The sequence below is a fragment of the Cynocephalus volans genome, chromosome 16 (assembly GCF_027409185.1).
Source record: "Cynocephalus volans isolate mCynVol1 chromosome 16, mCynVol1.pri, whole genome shotgun sequence".
NCBI lineage: Eukaryota > Metazoa > Chordata > Mammalia > Dermoptera > Cynocephalidae > Cynocephalus > Cynocephalus volans.
The window spans coordinates 40,977,262-41,002,540 of NC_084475.1; the positions used below are offsets into that span (position 1 = coordinate 40,977,262).

The 25,279-nt window shown below is 34.5% G+C and overlaps 1 protein-coding gene across 2 annotated transcripts in view; it reads right to left on the reverse strand.

The window, feature by feature from the left end:
* Window positions 1–25,279, reverse strand: part of SMC5 (structural maintenance of chromosomes 5) — a 103,485-nt gene that overhangs the window by 28,362 nt on the left and 49,844 nt on the right. For both annotated transcript variants that reach the window (XM_063081016.1, XM_063081015.1), the window contains exons 9-16: window positions 24,245–24,500; window positions 22,236–22,390; window positions 17,916–18,029; window positions 13,407–13,501; window positions 6,187–6,319; window positions 3,200–3,373; window positions 2,925–3,094; window positions 229–352 (exon numbers count right to left, since the gene is read on the reverse strand). In XM_063081016.1, the coding sequence (XP_062937086.1) occupies window positions 229–352; window positions 2,925–3,094; window positions 3,200–3,373; window positions 6,187–6,319; window positions 13,407–13,501; window positions 17,916–18,029; window positions 22,236–22,390; window positions 24,245–24,500 (1,221 nt within the window). The remainder of the gene's footprint in view (window positions 1–228; window positions 353–2,924; window positions 3,095–3,199; window positions 3,374–6,186; window positions 6,320–13,406; window positions 13,502–17,915; window positions 18,030–22,235; window positions 22,391–24,244; window positions 24,501–25,279) is intronic.

A 25,279-nucleotide genomic window follows, 5' to 3' on the forward strand; every position in this document is an offset into this window, starting at 1 on the left:
TATCTGAAATAAAATAATTGAGCTTAATGAGTGACTTTACTTATTACCTATAAAGAAAATATCAAACAACCAAGCAAGCTGAAACTGATGATAAAAATCTCTTGGTTATAAAAAACGTCAAAAACCTTAACCAGGACCTTCCCTCCAATAAAGCGCTCTAAAGATTTTACTATCTTGTTTTATCTACCTGCTATCAATACATAAATGAAATTAAGAAAAGTGTCTTACCTTTAATAGGTTTGTTAATTCAGTAACAAGTTTTGCTTTTTGAACATTTATTTCTTTGATTTTGGTACTTGCTTTCCGTTCTTCCTCTTCAAGGTTACAAGTATCCTGTTCCATTAGCTTTAAACTGTATGACAACACGCATAATGATGTAGAAATCAAAGTTAAACACTAGGATTGAGTCAAAATCCTTAAGACCCCCTGCAGTTTTCTGGGCTATGTTTAGCAATGCTATTCAGATGTATAAACTGCTAACTCTTAGATTAAACAATCACTTAATGTAATCAGTCAGGATCAAAAAGTATTTGTTGAGATATATTATGTGCTCAGCATAGTCGAGGTAATGCTAAGAACAGTAGTCAGAAAGATGGCTTTGAATTTCCTCTTTGCTCCGTAGCTTTAGTTTCCTCATTTGTAAACCTCAGATAGTAATAAACAGTACTTCCCCAATAGGGCTGTGTTGAAGATTAAAAAGGTAATACATATAACACGCTTAGTATAGCGTCTGGCTCATAACTGATAAATTAATATAATTTATTACTGTTATTAATATTGCTTATGAAACATAGTCCCTTCCCTTAAGGAGCTTAAGTAGGAGAGCTGATTGTTGAGGAAAAAGCAAAATGAAAAGACAACAATCCTAAAAGTTAATACGATGCTCTCTATTTTAAAGATGAAGAAACTAAGGCTCCAAGAAATTAAGTAAGTTACCTAAGATCACAGATACTAAGAGGTAAGATGTGTTTGACATCAAAGTCCATGTTCCTTCCACTACACCATGTTCCCTCCAGAGAAAAACAAAGGATGGACGCAATAATAAACAAGAATGAACAAGTTCACTGAATATTACAGAGACTGGCCTGCATGCTACAAGGAAGACTATGTTGAGGAGGAGAGGAAAATAAGTTAGAATGGGTAGAGTGAAACAAGACTTTAAATAGTCATGAAAACTACTCTAAAGCAGAGTAAGTGTTTAATTAAATTTTGTAAAGCAACGGTAGAAGCCACAAAGAATATTCTTGAATGTGGCAGGAATGTGCAAAGAAAACAAATTTTGCAATAGTTTTCTGCATGAACTGAATGGAGAGGGGACTCGTGAGGAAGAGACTACTAACTAGGTTGCCACTGCAGTAGTCCAAAGTGAATAAAGATAGGCATGAGTTGGCAGTCTCATAAAGGGTACAAAAAGTCATTTCACTGCAAAAATCAACATTACTTTACAAGGAGAAAATAGGTAGTTTTAGAAAATAAGTCCAATAAAGCACAGCAGTTGTACAATAAAGGTTAAGTGTTTAACAGATGATTAAAGATAGAAATGAAATGAAGGGTTTAAGTTGAAAAAAAGGATTAAAGTTGAAATAATTCTTGGAAGCTAGACTAAAAAGAGTTATTGCTTTCAGCAACCAAGGATCATTATTAATTTTTAAAATAAAAGTTAATGGGCAATTGCTTGCTTTAAGACAAGATTAACAATAAAGAGCTAATTTTTCTAATCCATTTCAAATATGATTCAACACACAGTATATTAAGTCAAGGTAAACTTATCCCTCACTTAAGGCAATGAGCTGTCATTTATTATAAAAGATAGATTAAGTCACTAACCTCTATATCTTCATTCTACAGACAGGAAGTTAAAAGAACAATGATAACAAAAAGGTCTGGGCTGTGTCATGATGGAATATGGGAAAAACCTTGAAACTGGAAGCCATGTTTCTTCCCCCTGAACTGGACGCTCTAATTGCTTTTATCCTATCTCATATACTTTGGTTTTTACAAGGTATCTAAATTCAAAATAAAAGATATAATCAGTTCTAAGAATGGTTTTCTCAGACTCTAACAGTAAGCCAGGAGTCTTCCTTTTGGAAAAGACTTTTGACAACATTCACATTTTGTACAGAATTCTGTGGAATATGTGACTAATAAGACCAGGCAGACATAATCCTAATTATAACAAGGGAGACTGCAACTGATGAGTGAGTGAGATAAAACCTCAGGTGCCCATTCTATTCTGTGAAAATCAGCATAATCTCATTTCCCTACTACTACCGTTCAGAACTGGTGAGAAAACATCACAATTTGATGATTTTTCTGACTAACTTTCTCCTTCCCTCTCCCATTTGACCATTCTAAGGTCAATGGATATATTGTCTTGGATATCCCTCTAGGGCAGTGGTTCTTGAAGTGTGGTCCACAGATCCTGGGGATCCCTGAAACCATTTCAGGGGTCCATAATGTCAAAACCATTTTCATGGTAACAAGAGGACATCATTTGCCCTTCTCACTGTGTTGACATTTGCACGGATGGCACGAAAGCAATGGTGAGTAAAAATGCTAGTGCTTTAAAACAAATCAAGGTAGTGGCACCAAAGTGTACTAGTAGTCACAAGATTCTTCATTACCACACACTAGAAATTTTAAAAAATACCAAATTCACTTAAGAATGTCTTTGATGAAGTAATAAAAATGGTAACTTTTATTAAATCTCAAATTGTGAGTATGTCTCTTTAATACTCTGTAATGAAAAAGAAAGTACACAGTACTTACAAAGCATTTGTGCTATATACAAAAGTACAATGGTTTTCTCAAGGAAAGGCACTGTGTGACTGAGTTTGAAGCTAGACTAGGCACTTTTTTTATGGAGTAACGGTTGAAAGAATAACAAACTATGATTATCTCCCCCCATATAGGCTAAAATATACCTTCCTAGTTTGGAACTAATTTTTTGTTCCAGTTGTCTTTTCTTGGTTTTTCTTTCAAGAAGCTCCTTCTTCTTTTGTCTAAGTTCATTGTCTTTGTGTTCTAGATGTTTGTTTGTCGCATGTAAGGCAATCAAACCTGATTCCACTGCTTGCAATTTTCTATTAATTTCCTATGGAATATTCAAAATTGTGAACATATTTTAAAACCACTTCTAATTAAAGGATTAGAAATCCAGTTAATATTCTTTTCTAACATTCAAATCAAATTTACCAACCTTTAGCTGTCCTTCTAAGTGTCTTCGTTGCTCTAGATCCACAGTGACAGTAAGAAACTGGGCTACTCTGAGGGATATGTTACTAGAAATATTTCTCTTTGAATAAAAAGAAGTTTTTATCACATACTTTTCTTCTGCTGTATAAATTTGTTTTAATCCGGTTTCTTGTATTACCTATATGTAAAACAAGAATTAATGCACATCTAATAATAATCATGATATATGTTTTAAAGGACTAAAGAATTAAAAATATACACCAAGTAAATTCTGGAAGATCAAAATACATATACTAGATATACTTGCATTTTTTTTAATCCTATCCAACATCTGTAAAAAGGTGGCTGATACATTTCCAGTTATTAATTTGGAAAGCAACACTAAAAAAGAGAAATAAGAGAAACTACAACAACTAGCAAAGCTGGCTACCCTTCTACTTCACTACACAATCTCTCCCATGTAAATGTACTTTTGGAACTTTACGACAGCTAAAGAAGAGATACCAGGAACCAGGTGCCCAGTAGACTGAACAATCTTATCTCAGGTAAGTCATTTACTCTTCCCTCAATTATACCCATATTATTCAAATATACATAATCTTATATTTAGTTTCTGTATAGTTGGGAGAATACTCAATGGAAACATTTTTCATGAATTTTGAAGACTTCTTAAAAATTTTTGAATTTTCTGTGATCTTTTTTCTCAAGAACTTACATAAGGATTTTCATATACTAAAGCACATTCTAAATACCGTAACATTATTAGATATATTTCTGTATATTTATAAAGAGTAGGCTGCTGTAATGCAGTTTTTTCCAATCTGTAAAGGTTTATAACCAATACTATTGTGGCTTATTTCCCTCCAGAAGTGTACAGTCTATGTGAAGAGATAAGATATATTTAAGCACACTTAGTAAATACGATATACTTTACTGGCATCCTAAATTCTGAATAATTTAAAATAAAGAGAAAAACTAGATGAGGTTAGCCTATCCAAGTTTCATGAAAATGAGTTTTAAAGATTTGAACTGACAGAGATAGTGAGGGAACGGCACTCCCAGGAAAAAGGGTATCTCAAGCTAAGGAGGTTGGCAAACAATTAAGGGGACAGAGAGTCTTGAAAATTAATGAGAGAACAATTCCATAAACAGAGTATTATCATTGTTAGAGAACTTAAAATGTTAAGACTTTATAATAAAGCAAGACATACACAAAAAAATGTATTTTTAAGGAAGAAATATAGCCATTACTGCCATTATCTAACATGAACAATCAGAAGGATTAAGGATATCAAGGTAGCAAATTTCCTCAATAAAGGTTTGTATTTTCTGAAAGATGGCCAGGAAAATGTTAGACACTTTACCAGGTGCTTAAAATACTTCATAACTTGGCTTTACTATGTATACATATCTGAAAAGTATCTCATCCTAATTTAAAGTATTTATATACAACATGGCACTGAAGTGGGCACTGGGACAATAAGGTATAAGAAACATTCAACGTGTTCAAGAATTTTAAAAACATCATTACTTATATAAAACCAAACAGATTAGGGTAATGAAAAATACATGTAAAGAAATAAAAGGGAAAAATTAACTTCACTTTTAATGTAAATTATATGAATTCCAATGCTATTTCTCTAGTACAAAAGTAGTTTAAACAAACTCTATAGGTGACTTAAAAATGTTAAAAAGCAAAACCACATAGATATAATTTAACTTGAAGCACTGTCCAAAAAGTAAGATGATTTTCAAAGTACAGTAATTGTTTCTTTCTGCCCCAAAGCAAAGCTATAAAAGCCAAACTTTCTATTGTCTTTCTGCATTAGTAAAGAATTCCCATTACCCTTACTTTCAGAGATAGTCCTACCAATACCTGAAGTTATAAAAGAAATTGGTTTGGTCTGTGCACATAGTCTTGTCCTCCTTTCTAAACCTCACTGAATTAAGAAACAAGAGCGGTACACCCACATGGAGAGTTCTATTTTTGGTTTTTCCAAATGATTACCATCATATGATGTAATTTTTTAATCAAAGACATAGGCAACTTACTATAAGTAACTCATTTTTGCAAAACGGACTGGTAATGAGCCGGCATGTCTATGTTCTATTAATGAAAAAGAGCACCCCCAAATGAATTATTTTAGGAATACTTGTATACTGGTTGTTAGAAATTGAAACATATTCTCTAATAAATTCGACATTATAGCATTCAGATCCCCATACCAGCCAGGCACAAAACAAAACAAAACAAAAAAAATCAATATTATAAATAGCAGTTAGGTCTGTAATTGATTCCCAGATGCTTATAAGCAGTATTAATATGGCAATTTGGTGTTATGGAAAAACTTGTCCTAGGAGAGATTTCTTCTGTTTCTGCCTGTGATAAAGCACATGTAGTCTTAGTCTGGAAGATTACTTGCAAGGAGAAGAAAATCCCAAACAGCATTAGCAGAATATAGGAAATAAGAGTTACTATGGTATGCTGGCCAAGAAAATGAGATCCCATGAGGGGTGGTCATTCATGTATGAAATAATCTTAAGTAGGTAGAAGCTTTAGAAAAAAAGGGAAGAGCTTACCAAAACAGTTCTATACCCTAGACTACCACTCTAAAGTATAATTTGTCTGAAAGATAATCTAGAATTTAAATGATTAAACTATTAATATGTTTGAACATAGGTTTATCAAGCAAGGCAGGATCAGGTAAGAATACCAGGTGTCTCTTTTCAGGTTTTAATTTTATTCAATTACCCTAAACAACTAGAAGAAATAAATACTTAAAGGTAACTCTACATCATTACTATCATAAAGTATTAGTCAACAGTCACTGTTTTATGTCTTATTAAGAATGTTAAATACAAAGATAATTTCTGTACAGTTAAAAACACCAAGATGATACCCTTATTTAAATATCTAACATTTTTGCTTGACTTTAAGCTAAGAAGATTTAACAAAACTATATTTTTGGTAATGATTCAGTACTCTCTTACCCTTTCAATTCTTTCTCTGGTCTTTTCAGTTCCTACAGGAACTTCGTGAACATGATACTGGCAGCAAAGGTAACTCATTACAGGATCAGGGGCATCAAATAACTCTCGCAAATAAGAGAAAAATCCATAGTGTCTGAAAGTAAAAGTACTGATTAGATTTTTCTTCTTAAAATACCATAAAGGCCGGCAGCAGCACCAGACAGCGGAAGCGGGCGGCTCCCTCACCCAGCCCCCGCACCCTGAAGCGGCACTACAGGTGAGCCCGCCGGTACCAGCCAGCAGAATTGCGCGGCTCAACGTGGCCCCTCACGCCGCCACCTCAAGGTGGAAAATCCAGGCCCCGCCCCCGTGCCCTGAACCAGCTCCGCGCAGGGGAGCCCGCCGGAAGCGGCTGGCAACAGCACCAGACAGCGGAACCAGAAGAATACACGGGGTCCTCTCACCCCACCACCTCAGACCCAGGTAGGGGGGGAGCTCCAGGCCCCGCCCCGTGCCGTGCCCTGAACCAGCATCACACGGGTGGGCGCACCAGTGCCAGCCAGCAGAACCACGGCTCCACGCAGCACCGCGCAGGTGAGCCTGCCGGTACCAGCCAGCAGAACTGCACCACTCCACATGGCCCCCTCACCCCGCCGCCTTGGACCCAAGCTGGTGGGGAGCTCTAGGCCCTGACCCCGCACCATGCAGGTGAGTGCACCGGGGGCAGCTGGCAGCAACACCAGCCAGCGGAACCACGCAGCTCCACACAGCCCCTCATCCCACCTCAGACCAAGGGGGGAGCACCAGCCTACGTTTCTGACCCACTGAGTTTGGCCCAGCAGAACTCTATGCCCTAAAGGCTCATTCTACAACCACAGAGTCTAGAACGGGAACCAAGGTGGTTTAACATAACCACCACCACACCTACTGTCAAGCACTACTGTCAAGCAAAGACAATTCACCCCCCACAGTAGCAACCAAGGCCACTCCACACCCAACCTCAGTATAATAGAAGAAGCAAACCCCTATCAAATGACCAAGCATCAGTAAAAAAACACTAGAAGCACAAACAATCAAGAAGAAATGACACCACTGAAAGGATACAGTAATGCCCCAAAGTCAGACTCCATGGAACAGGGAGTCCTTGAAATGTCTGAAAAAGAATTTCGAGCAATGATCGTAAGAAAAGTTGAAGAAATAAAGGAAGACTCAATTAGAGAACACAATGAAGCCAGAAAAAACATCCAGAACACGGAGGAGAAAATCTACAAAGAGATTAATACTATAAAAAAGAGTGTAGCAGAACTAGAAATGACTCACTCAATGAAATAAAAAACACAACTGAGAGCTTGAGCAGCAGGGTAGAGCAAGCAGAACAAAGAATTTCAGAGCTTGAAGATGGTCTTTTTGAAAGAAGTCAGGCAGACAAAAAAAAAAAGGAAAAAAGAATTTAAAATAATGAGGAAAACCTTCCAGAGATAGCAGACAACCTCAAGTGCTCTAACATCTGAATTGTGAGTATTTCTGAAGGGCAGGAGAAAGGAAAAGGTATTGAAAACCTACTCAAGGAAATAGTAACGGAAAACTTCCCAGGTGTACGGTGAGATACAGACCTTCAGATCCAGGAAGCTCAAAGGTCCCCAAATAGATTCAACTCAAAAAGATCCACCCCAAAATATATTATAGTTAAATTCACAAAGCTTAAAGACAAAGAGAGAATTCTACAAGCAGCAAGAGAAAAGCATCAGGTCACTTATAGAGGAACCCCCATCAAACTAACAGCAGACTTCTCAACTGAAACCTTACAGGCCAGAAGAAAGTGGAATGATATATTCAAAATACTGAAAGAAAAAAACTGCCAGCCAAGAATTCTTTACCCAGCAAGGCTCTCCTTCAGAAATGAGGGAGAAATAGTGTATTTCCCAGATAAACAAAAGTTGTGGCAGTTCACCACCACATGACCAGCCCTGCAAGAAATTCTCAAGGGAGTCATTCATCTGGAATCTGAATAATGGTGACCATCATCACAAATACACAAGAAAGAGCAAAACCCACAGTTAAAACAAAAATGCCAGCAAGAAAGAGAAAGAAGCTAAATCATTCTGCCTTAAATTCCCAACTCACATTGAAGAAGAGAAATAAAAGGGGAGATAATGATCAATAGATATTTAAACCACCTAAACAAGTAGCAATTAAATGACAGGCATTAAACAACACTTCTCAATAACTACTCTGAATGTGAATGGACTAAACTACCCATTCAAAAGACACAGACTAATTGACTGGACTAAAAAGACAGACCCAAGTATATGCTGTCTTCCAAAGACCCACCCCACCTGTAAAGACACTCATAGACTAAAAGTGAAGGGATGGGAAAAGATATACCATGCAAATGGAAACCAAAAACGAGCAAGAGTAGCTATTCATATATCGGACAAAATAGACTTTAAACCAAAAAACATTTAAAAAGACAAAGAAGGCCATTATATAATGATAAAGGAAACTATCCAGCTAGAAGACATAACAATCATAAACAGTGTATGCATCCAATAATGGAGCACCCAGATATATTAAGCAAATACTCTTAGACCTAAAGAAGGAGACAGGACCAAATACATTAATAGTGGGAGATCTGAACACCACTCTCTCAGTATGGGACAGGACTTCCAGGCAACAACTCAACAAAGAGACACAGGATTTAATCTACACCCTAGACCAACTGGACCTGGCAGATATATACAGAACATTTCACCCAACAGCTAAAGAATACACTTTCTTCTCATCAGCTCACAGTACATTCTCCAGGATAGACCACAGGATTAGGTCACAAATCTAGTCTCAGCAAATTTTTAAAAATTTAAATCATTCCAACAATCTTTTCAGACCACAATGGACTAAAACTGGAGATAAACAATAAGCAAATCGCTGGAAGCTATACAAATACATGGAAAATAAATAATAGGCTCCTGAATGACCTATGGGTCCAAGAAGAAATTAAACAGGAAATCAAAAAATTTCTAGAAACTAATGAAAATAAAGATACATCATACCAAAACTTGTGGGATACTGCAAAAGCAGTACTGAGAGGCAAATTTCTTGCAGTAAATGCTTATATCGAAAAAACAGAAAGACTCCAAATAAACGACCTAAAGCTACTCCTCAAAGAACCTGAAAAACAACAACAATCCAAACCCAAAGGCAGGAGACGGAAAGAAATAATTAAGATCAGAGCAGAACTAAATGAAATACAGACACTCAAAACAATAGAAAAGATCAACAAAACTAAAAGTTGGTTTTTCGAGAAGATAAACAAAATAGACACACCATTAGCTAGATTAACAAAAGGAGAAGACACAAATAACAAAAATCAGAAATTACAACTGAGAGACATTACAACTGACACCACAGAAATACAAAGAATCATTAGAGACTATTATAAACAACTGTATGACAAATTTGAAAATCTAGAAGATATGGATAAGTTTTTAGACACATATAATTACCAAGACTGAACCAAGAAGAGATAGAAAACTTGAACAGACCAATAAGAAGCAAGGAGATTGAAGTGGTAATTTGCAATCTTCCAACAAAAAAAAGTCTGGGTCCGGATGGCTTTACAGCTGAATTCTATCAAACTTTTAAAGAGGAGTTAATACCAATTCTCATGAAACTGTTCCAAACAACTGAAACAGATGCTACTCGCCTAAACTCATTCTATGAGGCCAACATAACTGATACCAAAACCAGATAAAGACAGAACAAAAAAAGAAAATCACAGGCCAATATCCTTGATGAACCTAGATGCTAAAATCCTCAACAAAATATTAGCAATTAGAATACAGCAACATATTAAAAAAATTATACACTATGATCAAGTGGGATTCATATCAGAGATGCAAGGATGGTTCAACATATGCAAGTCAATAAATGTGATACATCCCATCAACAAGCTCAAGGACAAAGAGCATATGATCATCTCAATAGATGCTGAAAAAGCATTTGACAAAATTCAACATTCCTTCATGATAAAGACTCTCAACAAATTAGGTATAGAAGGAAAATATCCTAACACAATAAAAGCCATTTATGACAAACCCACCACCAGTGAATGGGGAAAAATTGAAGGCCTTCCCCTTGAGGACAGGAACAAGACAAGGATGTCCACTCTCACCACTTCTATTCAACATACTACTGGAGGTACTAGCTAGAGCAATCAGGCAAGAGAAAGAAATAAAGGGAATCCAGATTGGAAAAGATGAAGCCAAACTTTCCTTATTTGCAGATGAAATGATACTATATATAGAAAAACCTAAAGATTTTATCAAAAAACTCCTAGAGCTGGTTAATAACTTTAGTAACATTGCAGGATACAAAATAAATGTCCCCAAATCAGTAGCATTTATATACTCAAATAATGAATTAACAGAAAGAAAAATAAAGAAAGTAAGCCCATTTACAATTGTCACCAAAAAAATACGATACCTAGGGATCAATTTAACCAAGGAGGTGAAAGACCTCTACAATGAGAATTACAAACCACTCTGAAAGAAATTAAAGAAGACACAAAAAGATGGAAAAATATTCCATGCTCTTGGATTGGAAGAATTAACATTGTGAAAATGTCTACACTACCCAAAGTGATCTACAGATTCAATGCAATCCCCATCAAAATACCAATGACATTCTTCACAGAAATGGAAAAACAATCTTACCTTTCATATGGAAAAACAGAAGACCCCAAATAGCCAAAGCAATCCTGAGCAAAAAAAAAAAACAAAGCCAGAGGCATAACTCCGCCTGACTTCAAATTATACTCCAAACTGTTGTAACCAAAACAGCTTGGTACTTGTATAAAAATAGACATTCAGACCAGTGGAGTAGAACTGAGAACCCGGAAATCACTCATCAGGCTTATAGCCATCTGATATTAGACAAAGGCAACAAAAATCTACATTGGGGAAAAGACTGCCTCTTCAACAAGTGGTGCTGGGAAAACTGGATACCCATATGCAGAAGAATGAAATTAGATATGCATCTCTTACTATACACTAAAATCAACTCAAAACGGATTAAAGACCCAGGTATAAGACCCAAAACTGTAAAATTACTAAGGGAAAATATAGGGGAAACATTTCAGCAGTTAGGTCTGGGCACAAGCTTTATGAACATGAGCCCGAAAGCACAAGTAGCAAAAGAAAAAATAAACAAGTAGGACTATATCAAAGTAAAAAGTTTCTGCACAGCAAAAGAAACAACCAACAGAGTGAAAAGACAACCTACAGAGTGGGAGAAAATTTTCGCCAACTATGCATCCAACAAGGGACTAATATCCAGAATATACATAGAACTCAAGCAATCATACAGTAAAAAAATAAATGACCCAATTGAAAAATGGGCAAAGGAGCTGAATAGGCATTTTTCAAAGGAAGACATACAAATGACCCACAGATACATGAAAAAATGCTCAACATCACTAGTCATCAGGGAAATGCAAATTAAAACCACACTGATACCACCTCACTCCAGTTAGACTAGCTATAATCAAAAAGACGGTGAATAACAAATGCTGGCGAGGGTGTGGAGAGAAGGGAACACTATACTGCACTGTTGGTGGGACTGTAAATTAGTACAACCACTTTGGAAAACAATTTGGAGGTCTGTCAAAGAACTACAGATAGATCTTCCATATGATCCAGCAATCCCTCTTCTGGGTATATATCTAGAGGAATGGAAATCAGCATGTCGAAGAGATACCTGCACTCCCATGTTTATTGCAGCTCTGTTTACAATAGCCAAGATATGAAACCAAGCTAAATATCCATCAATAGATGACTGGATAAGGAAACTGTGGTATACATACACTATGGAATACAACTCTGCCATAAAAAAGAATGAAATACTCCCATCTGCAACAACATGGATAAACCTGGAGAAACTTAACATTGAGTGAAACAAGCAAAGCACAGAGGGATAAATACCGCTTTTGCTCACTCATAAGTGGGAGCTAAGAGAGAAAGGAAGGCAGGAAAGAAATACCACAGTAGTGCCGTGATCCAACAGAGAGAGGGAACATTCTTAGGGCTACAAATTGGAGTTGAGGGGAGAAGGGGTAGGAGGGAAGTTGGGGGATAATTGGGAAGGGACAAAGGGTACAAAAGTAATTTCTGGCAATGGATATGCCCCCAGTATGAATCTGGCCCCCACATCATGGGCAGGAGGGGGGACAATCAGCTTTGCAGCTCATGAATATTCACAATAAATAAAGGAATATAGTGCAAGTATTAAAGTGTTTGTTATAGAGCAATATCCATTGATATGGAAAGATGTCCACACCATATTACTGAGTAAAGAGGCAATGTACATAATAACTTGTTCAAGATAATCCCAGTAAACAGATTTAAAAATAAAAATAAAATAAATAAAATAAAATCCAATAAAAAAATTTGATAGTTGACAAGTGGCCAATAAACAAAATATAAATTATTTCAACAATGGTACAGAAAACATATATATATATATATATATATATACACACACACACACACACACACACACACACACACTTTTTTTTTTTTTTAAAGGTGACCAGTAAGGGAACTTTAACCCTTGACCTGGTGTTGTCAGCACCATGCTCTCCTAAGTAAGTGAACCAGCCATCCCTATATAGGGATCCAAACCTGTGGTCTTGGTGTTATCAGCACCACACTCTCCTAAGTGAGCCACAGGCCAGCCCTCAGAAAACGTATTTTTTTTAACATTTTAAAATAAATTAATATTATTTACTTCCTTGCCAAAAAAGCTTAAGCTTTTTATCATTACCAACTATTAAACTGTTCTTTTATATTTACAATATTTAGAATGTCTACTTATATACACAGTTATTTACTTATAATTATTTTATAATTATAATTTTTAAATATAGTTGTTCTGTAAATTACTTTTTACATTTTGAAGTGATTTATGATTTCACTTTCCTAATAACTAACCAACTACTTTAGTATCTTTTAATAAATGTCCAATATTGTTCAGCTGATTTGAAACATCACCTTCATCACACACTAACTAAGTTATGGTCTGTTCCTGAATCTAAATTTTTCCTTATTTTAGACTTAAGTAGAGATTTTTAAAGGGAAAAATATAGACTATAACATATTTATGTGAAAAAGATAATTAAAATATATTTAAGAAGTAAATGATTATTCAATATTCAAATTAGTTCTAATAATATTTTCAAGACTTACTTTAATTCACTCAGCGGTCTTGAAGGTGCTTTGTCTGCATATGAACTCTTAGGAGCAATAACAGCATTCACTCTTAATTTTTTATTGTCACGAACCTGAATACAGAAAAAAAAATTATTTTTTTTGCCATATATTCTCAATTGAAATGATTTTTAAAGTTACCGTAGTCCTACTGGCATTCATGTAACAATCAGAAATTTGAACATTGGTATTTGATGATACTTAGAAAAAAACTGTTTGCTGTAATAATGATATAGTATTTGTGTTTTACAAAAAGAGTCCATTTCTTTTAGAGATACACACTGACATATTTTCAAATGAAACACAATGTCTGTGATAAAAGCACATGTGGTTTAGGTCATGGAGATTACTTGTAAGGGGAAAAAAATTCCAAAGAGCAGAATATAAGAACTAAATGTTTCTATGGCTATACTGGCCAAGAAAGTGAGACCTACAAAACAATACAGATAGTTGCACTTCCATTAATGGCAGATTATTTGTATTGGGCTAACCTCTCTACACATACTTACTACAAACTCTGAACAAAATTTTAAAAGCAATTATTTGAAAGCACTGGAGATGGACAAAAGAAGTTGATATTTGAAAGAAGAGAACAGTAGTACTAGGTGAGATATGTGTCTGTGTGGTTTCTGGCTTGAGGGCATTTCCCAAAGATGGTGAGCAGGGATGGAATTCAGGAAGAAAATGGCAATCTTTCTGGCTGGAGGAATCACAGGATGGAGTCTGGGGTGACTAGAATGACTGTAAAGTGAGAGGACAATTTCTTGAGGAGGGTGCTGCAAAGTTAGAAGCCTTAAAACCTGCATATAAACTCCAGTCTAAATCCTTGGCTGATCCTTGAACTAGGAATGCATGGAAAAACTACAAGGAGCTGGAAGAAAGCAACAAGTGAAAGGCTGAAAAAACTAAATGGAGATTTCAATTGCTGTCCATCACATAAGAGAGACAGTCCAGCTAAATTAATTGCCGGCTAGTCTCTTTCAAAAATATAATTTAATACAATCTCTACAATGTATTGCCCACGATTCCAGTATACAATAAAAAATCACTACACGAGAAGAATAAAATGCTACCACAGTTAAGAGAAAAAAGTCGATAAAAACGGACCTCACAGCTCCTCCCACAACCAGACATGCTGCCGCTGCCACGGGCCGCCTGGGGTCCTGAGGCACGGCACCAGGGACCAACCCCTCTTCATGCAACCAGGCAAGGAGCACGCCAAACACACCACTTCCATGTGGGTGGCCCACCACAGCCACCAAAATAGCCACGACTGCTGCAAAAGTTGCTAGACACCACAACCACCATGCAGATGGCCCGCCAGCCACTCGAATGCATTGAAACAAGGAGAGTCACCAATGGAGACCAAAGAAGAGAACATCTCTCTCCACAAAGCCCACTCCAGAGTGAAGAAGCATCTGCTCTACCATAACAGTGGGGGACCTGAACACACCTCTCTCAGCACTTGACAGATCATCTAGGCAACAAATCAACAGAGTAACCATTACTCTTTCAAAAGGAGAGAAGAAATCTAGGGTTATCAGAGGTGGGAGCAGGGAGGAGAGGAGGAAGGGGAAAGATTGGATAAGGGGCATAAAGAATAAGTATGTATAATCAATTATGATTCAATAAAAAAAAGAGGAAAAAAAAAAAAAAAGAAAAACTGACCCCACAAGGACCCAGATGTTGGAATTGGCAGGTAAAAACTTTAAAGCAGCTAACATACATATATATATGTTGAAAAAAAAATACATATATATGTTCAAAAAAATAAATATATATATGTTCAAGAAAACTATGGTCATAATGAATGGAGACAACCTCAGCAGACAAAAAGAAAGAATAAAAGAGAATTAAATGAAAATTATAAAATTAAAATATGCAGTATCGGAAATAAAAACTTCACTGATGAGTTTAATGGTGAAAAATCCCAGAGACATTAAAAAATGTTACAAAAAATGTTATGCCAAAAACACGAACCACTTAGATGAACTGGAAAAATTTCTTAACACAATTTGTCACATTTGAAACAAGATGAAAGGAAAAACTGGAATAGCTCTTACATCTATTAGGAAAATTAAATTTGCTATAAAAAAAAATTCCAGTGAAGAAAACCCCAAACCCAAATGTTTTCAACTGATAAATCTGATAAAACAGTTAAGAGAAGCAATAATACCAAAACTCCACAGAGAAAAGAAGGAAGAAACACTTCCCAAGTTATTTTATGATACCAGCACAACCCTCATACAAAAACCTGACAAAAACATTACAAAAAAGAATACAAATCAATATTCCTCATGAACACAAATGCAAAAGTCTTTTACATAACGTTAGTAAAGAAAATCCAGCAACATACAAATAGGATACATGACCAAGCAGAGTTTATTCCAGGAATGGAATCAAAACAACAAAAACAATAAAAATCAATCTAATTTATCATATTAACAGAATGAAGATCATCTCAGCAGATACAGAAAAAAACATCTGATGAAATTCAACAGTCATTCATGATAAAAATTCTCAGCAAACTAGGAATAGAAGAGAATTTTCTATATCTGATAAAGGGCATCTATGAAAAATCTACAGCAAACATCATAGTTAATGGTAAAATACTGAGTTTTTTCCTCCTAAATCTGGGAACAAGGATGTCTGATCCTCACTTCCCTTCAACATTGTCCTGGAGAAACAAGCCAATGTAATTAAATACAATAAAGAAAAGACTGCAAAGGAAGTAAAACAATCTATTTGCAAAAGACAGAACTTGCTTCACAGAAAATTCTATGGAATCTACAAAGCAACTGCTAGAATTCAACAAGTGACTTCAACAGTGTCTATACAAAAAAATCAACTGTATGTCTAAGTACCAGCAATTAACAATTAGAAAACAAATGTTAGAAATCTATTTATAGTGTCAAAAGACCATAAAATACAAATTTGTATTTTAAAATTACACATTAAAATACACATTTAATAAAAGATGTGTAAAACACTGAAAAAGACAAACTGATGTTGAGAGATATTAATGGAGGCATGGTGGGATAATGGAATGGAGGAATTTCATGGTGGCACAGACTAGCATTCTGAAACTTTCAGAGCATTCTAGGCTTGAACAAATGAGTAAATAATACTGATGATAAGGGGAGCTATGTTTTTCACTTATACAAAAGGGAAATAAAAATATGCAAAGGAGAAAGACTAGAAGGAAGATATCCTACAGTGTTAGACTGCAATTGGAAGCAGCAGAGTGATCTCATAGTGCATTTATGCTCTTTTGCTATCTAATGAATAAATAAATGAGTACAATGGCAACATATCAAAAGGACACAGGAGTCAATATGAAGATGGTCTCTCACTGACTGACCAAATCTGGGACAATTTGAGCATTAAAATAATGATGGTAATGGCTTATAATACATTCAAAAAATTCTGAATCTATACCAATGTAATAAACAAATAAACAAATGGAAGAGAAGAAAAAGCTCTTCCTTATAGGTAAAATGCCAACTACTAAATATAAAAGGAATGACTGAATTAGAACCATGAATGGTTCTTAAACTTATTAGGTAGTTTAATGAGGAACAGGATATTTTCAGTCTCAAAGAATCTCCACACAATTACAGGGAGAAAAATAGTCAAATTTCCTATAATGCTTGCTTTGAAAACAAATTTGTTCCAAGCAACTGATATATTAGGAGACAATCTGAGCAATATGTGAATTTCACCTTTGCTTATGTGCAATTTCACCCACAGAAAAACAAAAGGCTTTTTCTAGGAGAATACAGAAATCTGTATCCAACGGTACTGAGCTTCATAAGAATACACATAATTTGTGTGCATATACACATACAAACACACACACACCCCACTCAAACATCTACCAGCAACCTCAGTTAACTACGTGTGTTATAAAGCCACACCCATTCACATTTGTTCTTTCAACTTTTCATCCAGTTTTAGATAACTGGTTTATAATTGCTTTAACTACTACACAATAACTCACAAGCTGAACACTTCTAGTGCCCACATCCACAAGCCAATTTCATGTCTTTTTCAAAATAAAGCATATATTTATAGTATTTGTGTATTAACAATTTAACATGTGTAAGCTACCATTTTTATTAGGTTCATCTTTTTTTATGTGTCACTGATGAAACTTTTGAGTGTTGTACCCTAACCCCTTTTTTTCCCACTAAGCCCTGTGGGTTTTTATCCCACAATTTTGCATAGCACAGTGAATTTTTTAGCACAAGTAACAATTTCAAAATATGTTCCAGACAGAATTATGACCTGTTTTACTGTTATCAAAAAAAATCCAGTCCCCTACAATGAATGGCATAAACAGTAAAGAAATTAGCAAAATGGAGTGATTTTACATGAGTTAACTGGTGGTAAAATTAGTTATTACTTTTTGATCTGGTGAAGTTTAAAATTCAAGCACTGAAAAATAAGTGCCAAGTGAATCAAAGTGTTATGTTGGTTAGTACTTGCCTCTTTGAGGAAAACTTCCATATCTTCTGAACTTTCAAATACAAAGGCTCTCAAGTCATTTAATGAAATATGATTTTCAATATATTTGGCATTTTTATTATCTTTCATATTAATCTAATAAAACAAAAATAAAAAATAAGTTGATTTTCATGAAACCCAAACTGACTATTAGAACATGTTTATATTTCACTTAGATTTATTAAATTTAATTTATCATTTGAGAAAAGGAAAGACAAAAAAGGTACAACTTGGAATCAAACGGTCATTTTAAAACATCTAATTTATTATCCAGAAACAAACAATACATAGTTAAACAAAAGCCAAGATTTGAATCATACCTCATGCATACTGATCTTAATACTATCTAAAAAATAACTCTTCTTTCTGGTCAACCCATTGAAAATATTTAAAATAATCTTAGATTGTGACCTAAGAGTATAAACATTTCTCATCTTTTCCCAAACTTTTAATATTTGTCTTCTTAATCTTCAAGACAACTTCATGAAAATAACTGACAGGTACAAAAACACAAAGAAATGAACAAAACTTCATAAAACTAATGTGAAAAAACTTGCTATGGCTTAATTTTAACCATTAGTGCCTTCAAGAGAGACCCTAGGCTTGCACCACCAGAGCATAAACTAACTGGCTTATTTTAAAATATTAACTGGTTAGAGGGCCAGCCCGTGGATCACTTGGGAGAGTGTGGTGCTGATAACACCAAGACCAAGTGTTCAGATCCCTATATAGGGATGGCTGGTTCGCTCACTTTGGAGAGCGTGGTGCTAACAACACCAAGTCAAGGGTTAAGATCCCCTTGCTGGTCATCTTTATCTAAAAAAAATATATATATATATATATATATATATATAAACTAGTTAGGAATTTCTGCATGTGAGCCTCAATGCTATGGAAAGATATTAAGATAGGTCAAGGGAAAAAAGTGCCGAGAGAAATGTACATCTGTTATTTATTGCAGATGAATAAGTATGTTGAAAAGCAGAGCATGATAAAGCTCCCATTAACAGAAGTATATAAAAAGTGCTACCTATGGAATTTTAGGGGAGAGAGAGATTAACCTCCAGCAGATGGACATCACCTTATGAAATATTCTAAAATATTGATTTGATCAACACATGTTGTACACAGGTGATGACAGTCAACGCTGTACCTCCAAAATATTTATAATCAAGTACGTTTCAATTTAAAAAAAAAAAAATAGACAAATAGCACATGACCTCACTCATATGTGGAATCTTAAAAAAAAAAAAAAGAAAGAAAAAAGAAAGAGGAAGTATTTTATTTGTGTACTATAATATATCATGAAGCATTCTAGTTAAGAGCTAGCGCTCTGGGATCAGACAGCTATCCCTTCAAATCCTGTGTGATCTTGATCAAGTACTACATAAGACTCAGAAAGCTTTAGTTACTTCACCTGTAAGATGGATGTAGTATACGTATACAAGCGTACTTCAGAAAGTTAGTGGAAAAATAGAAAAGATAATATGAATCTTTCCACAAACTTTGTGAAATACCCTTGTATACCTCATAGGCCTAAATGTGGATTAAATGAGATGATACAAGGGTACTTCAAAAAGTTGATGGAAAGATTCATATTATCTTTTAATTCTATTTTTCCACAAACTTTCTGAAGTACCCTTCTACAATTAAAAAAATAATATAGTGCCTGTCACATAAATGTTGGCCAATATTATCTCTCTATTTCAAATTATAGAATATCAATCAGTATATAAAAAGTGGGAAAACTGATGTACAAGCAAACAAAAAATTAAAATAACATGAAATACAATTGCCCAGACATAAACACTACAATCATTTAGTGTCTACTGTTTCACAATTTTTTTTGGTACTAACTTACTTTATTTGAAGGAATGCCACAAATGAAAGAAAATATGAGTGTTGACTACAACTTTCAGAAAGAGTAAAAGTAACCCCAATAATGATCACAGGAAGTCCTCCCATTTTTAAAATAGCTATGGATAAGCCAGCCTAGGACTTAGCTCTCTTTACCACTTTCTCCCAGGGCATATTTATCAGAAACATTCTGCCATGTCAGATTCCAGGGCCCCTATCTAGTATAAATTGGTTACATGGCTATTCAATTCTTTAATGGATTTCACCTGCTCATTCAGGCAATTCATCTCAAGGAACTCACACAAGCAGGATTCATTTTGTACACTGGCTAATTTTGTGTGGTTCCCGTAGTGACTGATTCACACTTTTTTCCAAATGTAACACATACTCCATTGCATTCATGGTCTGGTTTCCCGATATCCTGAAGGAAGATTTAGCCACCTTGTTGGTTCTGCAGCTTCCAATTTCTTAGGATGCTCCCTCTCCTCATGAGATCAGTGAAAAAAATATTTGCCAAAGTTCTTCAAAGAACTTCACAAAGTAGTAAGATATGGATAAGGAGACATGACACTCCAAGATGATCTTGGTGGTTGATAGCAGGCTCCTGTTTTACAGTTTTTTAAATAAAATTTTTCTATGTATCCTATTCTGTGATCTGTTTTATAATTCATTAAAATATCATAAATGTCTTTTTATGTTAGTAAACAGAGACCTATAGCATTTTTTTTTTTCCTGACCAGTAAGGGGATTGCAACCCTTGGCACGGTGTGGTCTGCAGCACGTTCAGCCAGTGAGTGCACCGGCCATCCCAACCCGCAGCCTCAGCGCTATCAGTGCCACACTCTGCCGAGTGAGCCACGGGGCCGGCCCTATAGCCACATTTTTAATGGCTGCGTAGTATTCCATTGTAACGATATAGAGTAATTTACTAAACCAATCAGTGTCTGTAAATTTTGTTCTTTTGCCCCATCATGCTGCTATTATAAAGCACTACTGTGAGGAGTGTATCTGTAAATACAACTTTGCACACTTCTCCAATTCCAGATTGGAATGTTAAAAAAATAAATCATAGAAACAGACTGCTAATTGTCAAGTTATATGACTAAGGTTTAAATCTGCATATTGCTAAATTGCCCACAGAGGTGTTAACATTTCAACCAGACCTTGAAGGGTTAGATAAGTCTGTGTGGGAAGGGACTTGTCTTTAAGTCTGTGAGTGAAGGGAGGTGATAGGAAATGTGAGGGACTATTCTAAGAACAGTAAAAAAGCAGAGTATATCTCTTTATCTCAAATGTAATTTAAAATGTAAATATATGCCAGCTAGTAATCTGACTTGGTGATAGGCTACTATTAGGATATCAAATGACAAGAGGATGACGTCTAAAATAAAGTTCTTAGGTAGTACTCTGAGGTTGGCATTTTAATAAAAATCTGTTGACAATTATACTCGCATTATAACTTATACTAAGAGTAACAGTATTTTTTCTTATATTTTCTTTCAATCCTTATCAGATGAATCAAGATAGAAATTTTCTTCTTGATCTGACAGAAATGTTCTAATAATACATGCCTGAGCAAGAAGAGAATACATTATGCATTTAATTTTGCTAATATAAGATCTAATAAAAGATTAAAAACTATCTAAAATGAATTTTAATATAGTATAACATTAATATGACTTACAGAAAATAAAACTTTTCATGAATCTTGCAAGGATGTACAGTGAATTCTTTTCTAAAAAAGAAAAATTATCTAGCAAAAATAATCCTTAAGTCATTTGGGGATAAGTTTTAAATTTATAATATACACCTATATGGAATGTAATATTACTAAAGAATATGGTTTTTCACTTTTTCATCCCTTTACATGGCCAAACTTACTATTTTAAATAGTTTAGATGGAAATCATCCTAGTAAATCTAAATCCATGGCCATATTTCATTAAGTGATTTACTGAATATAGCTTAACCTATTACTGATGACCCATGATCATCAATAAGAGCTATCGAATACTTTATGATGTCAATAAACTATTGACTTTATTCTAAAAATTCTCAGAATGCCCTTTTACCGTAGCAGGCAATTTTCTTGCTTATCCTTATCAACACATTTATAGTAGTTTTCTACTTTAGCAGGTTTTAATTTAATGCTTGCTATAACCTAAGAATATCAAGTGCCAGAAGAAACTAGCTAACCAAGCTAATATATACATGACACTTGGTCAATAAACTGCCAGTTTCATATCTCTTTCTAGAAAAAAATTCACAGGTTTTATGATAATTATGACCCTTACTGATCAAGGGCTTTTAAAAAGCTCATGTACGGATTTGGCAGTATGACAGATGCCACAAGTCTGATAACGGAAAACCAGGGTGTAAAAACGACAATATACACCAATTGCAATAAAAACTAACAAATGCTACCAAGAACAACAACATTTCTTACCGTGAGCATTATGGGCTCAAAGACCCTTTGCTTAAATTTGTCTCTATTATTTCTTAGCCATAAAACAGCATCATATGTGTCACGGTATCTCTGTCTCAACTTATCTTCCTTTTGATTCATAAGACTGTCAAAACGTACAATATGATCATGTACACCTAAAATTGGAAAACAAAACAAAGTTTTATTTCTCTATAAACTTAATTACAGAAATAATCTATTAATAATACAAAAAAATGTCCTAGATCTAAAGGTTACAAACACCATTCAGCAAGTATTCTGAATAGTAGAAAAGCCTGGTCTGGACAAATTCTAAAATTTCCAAACACCTGGGCTAACAGATGATCTTGACACTATTGAAAATAAAAAAACACTAGATTTCCTATCAGAAGACAATGGCAACAGGCCTTCAAAATTCTGAGAGAAAAATTATTTTCAACCTAGAATTGTATATACAACGAAATCGAGAAAAGGGGCTAATGAAATAAAGATATTCATATTTTCAGGGATGCGGACTCAGAAATTCTCAAGTATCTCTTTTTAGGAGATTAACTGAAGATATTCTCTAACAAAATAAGGGAATAACATAAAAGGAAAACATGGAATTCAGGAATAGGTTTATCCAACACAGAAAAGGTGAGAAATCCCAGATGACAACCACACAGGAGGCCTTGAGAACAACCAGTTTAGAGGGAGGGAGCAGGATGGAAAGCTTCAGAATTCAAGAGAATGACTGATAGGATAGGTTTTTTTCCTTCAATTTAAGAAGAGGCAAAAGCAAATGGTGTTTTTTAAAAAAGGTAAATTAAAACCTTTTAAAAAGCTATCAAAAAAGAAAATTTAATCACAATGCACTACTTGCCTGGCTGTGAACAAGTTTCATCGTTGTAATAAACAATACTTAGTATTTCTAAACTTTTAGAGTTAACCCATAAATAGAGTACATAAAACTAATTATGATTCTCAATAAAATACAAATGTTTTCAGCCTTGAAAATATAAAAACCAGAGTACAGATGAGAGAATTAGAATGTGAGGAGGGAGAAAAGTAAAAAGTAAGGATGAAATTAGTATTTTTAGCTTACCAAGTGTGCATTCAAATAATATTGACAATTGTAAAATGACACAAAAATGACTACATTACTTATAACAATAAAAATTATTATTAATAGAATAATCCCATTTAAGAAATTATAACAGGGAGGAAAGTGTTATAAACTCAAATCTAGAGTAAATACATATCAAAAGATAATGTGTAAAACTGATTAATCAAGCAATACTAAAATAATATGATGAATACATATGAAGGACTATTAGGAAAAAAAACTGCTAAAAGAGGTAAAGTGTTTAGTTATTAGAGTGGGTCTGGAGGTGGGAAAGGGGTTCTGCCATCCTCTTCTACTACTTTTTTTTTTTAACCATACAAAATTAAGTACTTAGATAAACAAATAAAAATGGTTTCTTTTTTTACTGATCTTAGTCATATTTATTGACCAGACAGAATATAAGATATCCTCTGTCTGAATACTGTTACAGATCTATCCCCATGGTCTACAGGAAAGCAAAGCAAAGATGAAGTTAGAGAGGTTTTGAGGAGCATAACCTTTTGGAAGCTTATGAAGGCCAGAATAAAGAGCTTAGTTTGATCTAAATAATACTGAGTGACTCTGCAAAGAAAACAAAAGCGAAGCATTTATAGAGAATTAAATCAACTGCTGTAACCTTCTTGGCAGCTGGCCAGTATGGGGATCCAAACCTGTGACATTGGTGTACTCTAACCAACTGAGCTAACCAGCCAGCTTCAATTGTTGTAATTTAACATAAGACAATGGTCAGCCTATGGCAAATCATAGGTAACTAAGGCAAAAAGTTGGGAAAACTGAGCTGAGCTTCCTCAATAAGGAGACTTACATTTTAAAGAAATGATTATCAGGAGAAACAGAAAGCCCATCAACAGAAACATATACCCATTTTATAAACATTTCTTCATCCTAATTTAAGAAAACAACTTACTCTTTTTCTCCTTCTCTAGAGTCTCCCTCTCTCTTTGCTTATCAATTATCTCGCCTTCACATAATTCCTTTTCATCTTGAATTCGTCTCAGATCATTTGTAATAGCATCAATCTGGGGCTGAAGATTCTCACAGTTTTCTGTGGTCTTTAGTTCATTTTGCAAATCCTCTATCATTTTGCGAGTATTACTTATCCTTTTCTGTCGGTCATGCTCTTCATTTTGTTTTACTGTTAAAGCTTGCTGAAGTTCTTCAATCTAATAAAATAGAAGTAGGTTAGTACTTGAGATTCTTTTTTCTCTTGGTTTATAAGACTTCTGCAATAATATAGTTATAAAAATGCGAACAATCTAAAGAACATGGGTGTTTTACTCACTAAAAGACATACGGCTAGAATTAGGCTAGTAGATTACCAGTTCTACCAGACTATCTGTATCTTTGTTTTATTTGTTCACTAGTATATCCCAAATACCTAGTAGTGCTTAGCATATAATAAGCACTCATTAAATATTTGTTGAATAAACAAAATATAAAGTCAAACTGATTTCTAAATATTTATGGAAAGTAAATACAAACTACATACTGTAAGACTGAAATTAAAAGCCATGTGGTATAATATATGACAGTTTCAACAAATAATAGAAATGATAATAAAGATTATGTCACTCTATTAATTTTAAACTGAAATGAACTATTTTTTTTCTAACAAAATGATCTTCTACCAACACTTCAGACTAATATTGTGAGACTTTAATTATCAATCAATATGTGCTTAGATTTCTTGATTTATGTTCAGGGTAAATTACTTTTTAAAAGCCAAATACATAAGTTGCTACCAGATATGTCAGTGAACTTTGATCAAAACCATAGTCTATCTAAAACAGAGTTAAAATTTTCTTTAACACATACACACACAGGCAGAAACAAATACACACTTATATACCCAATTTATTTTTTACGAGAATTCTGTACTAAAATAGGTAAGACTAACATATCACATAATCTGTTTATTAGCTGGCCGTATTTCCAAGTCACA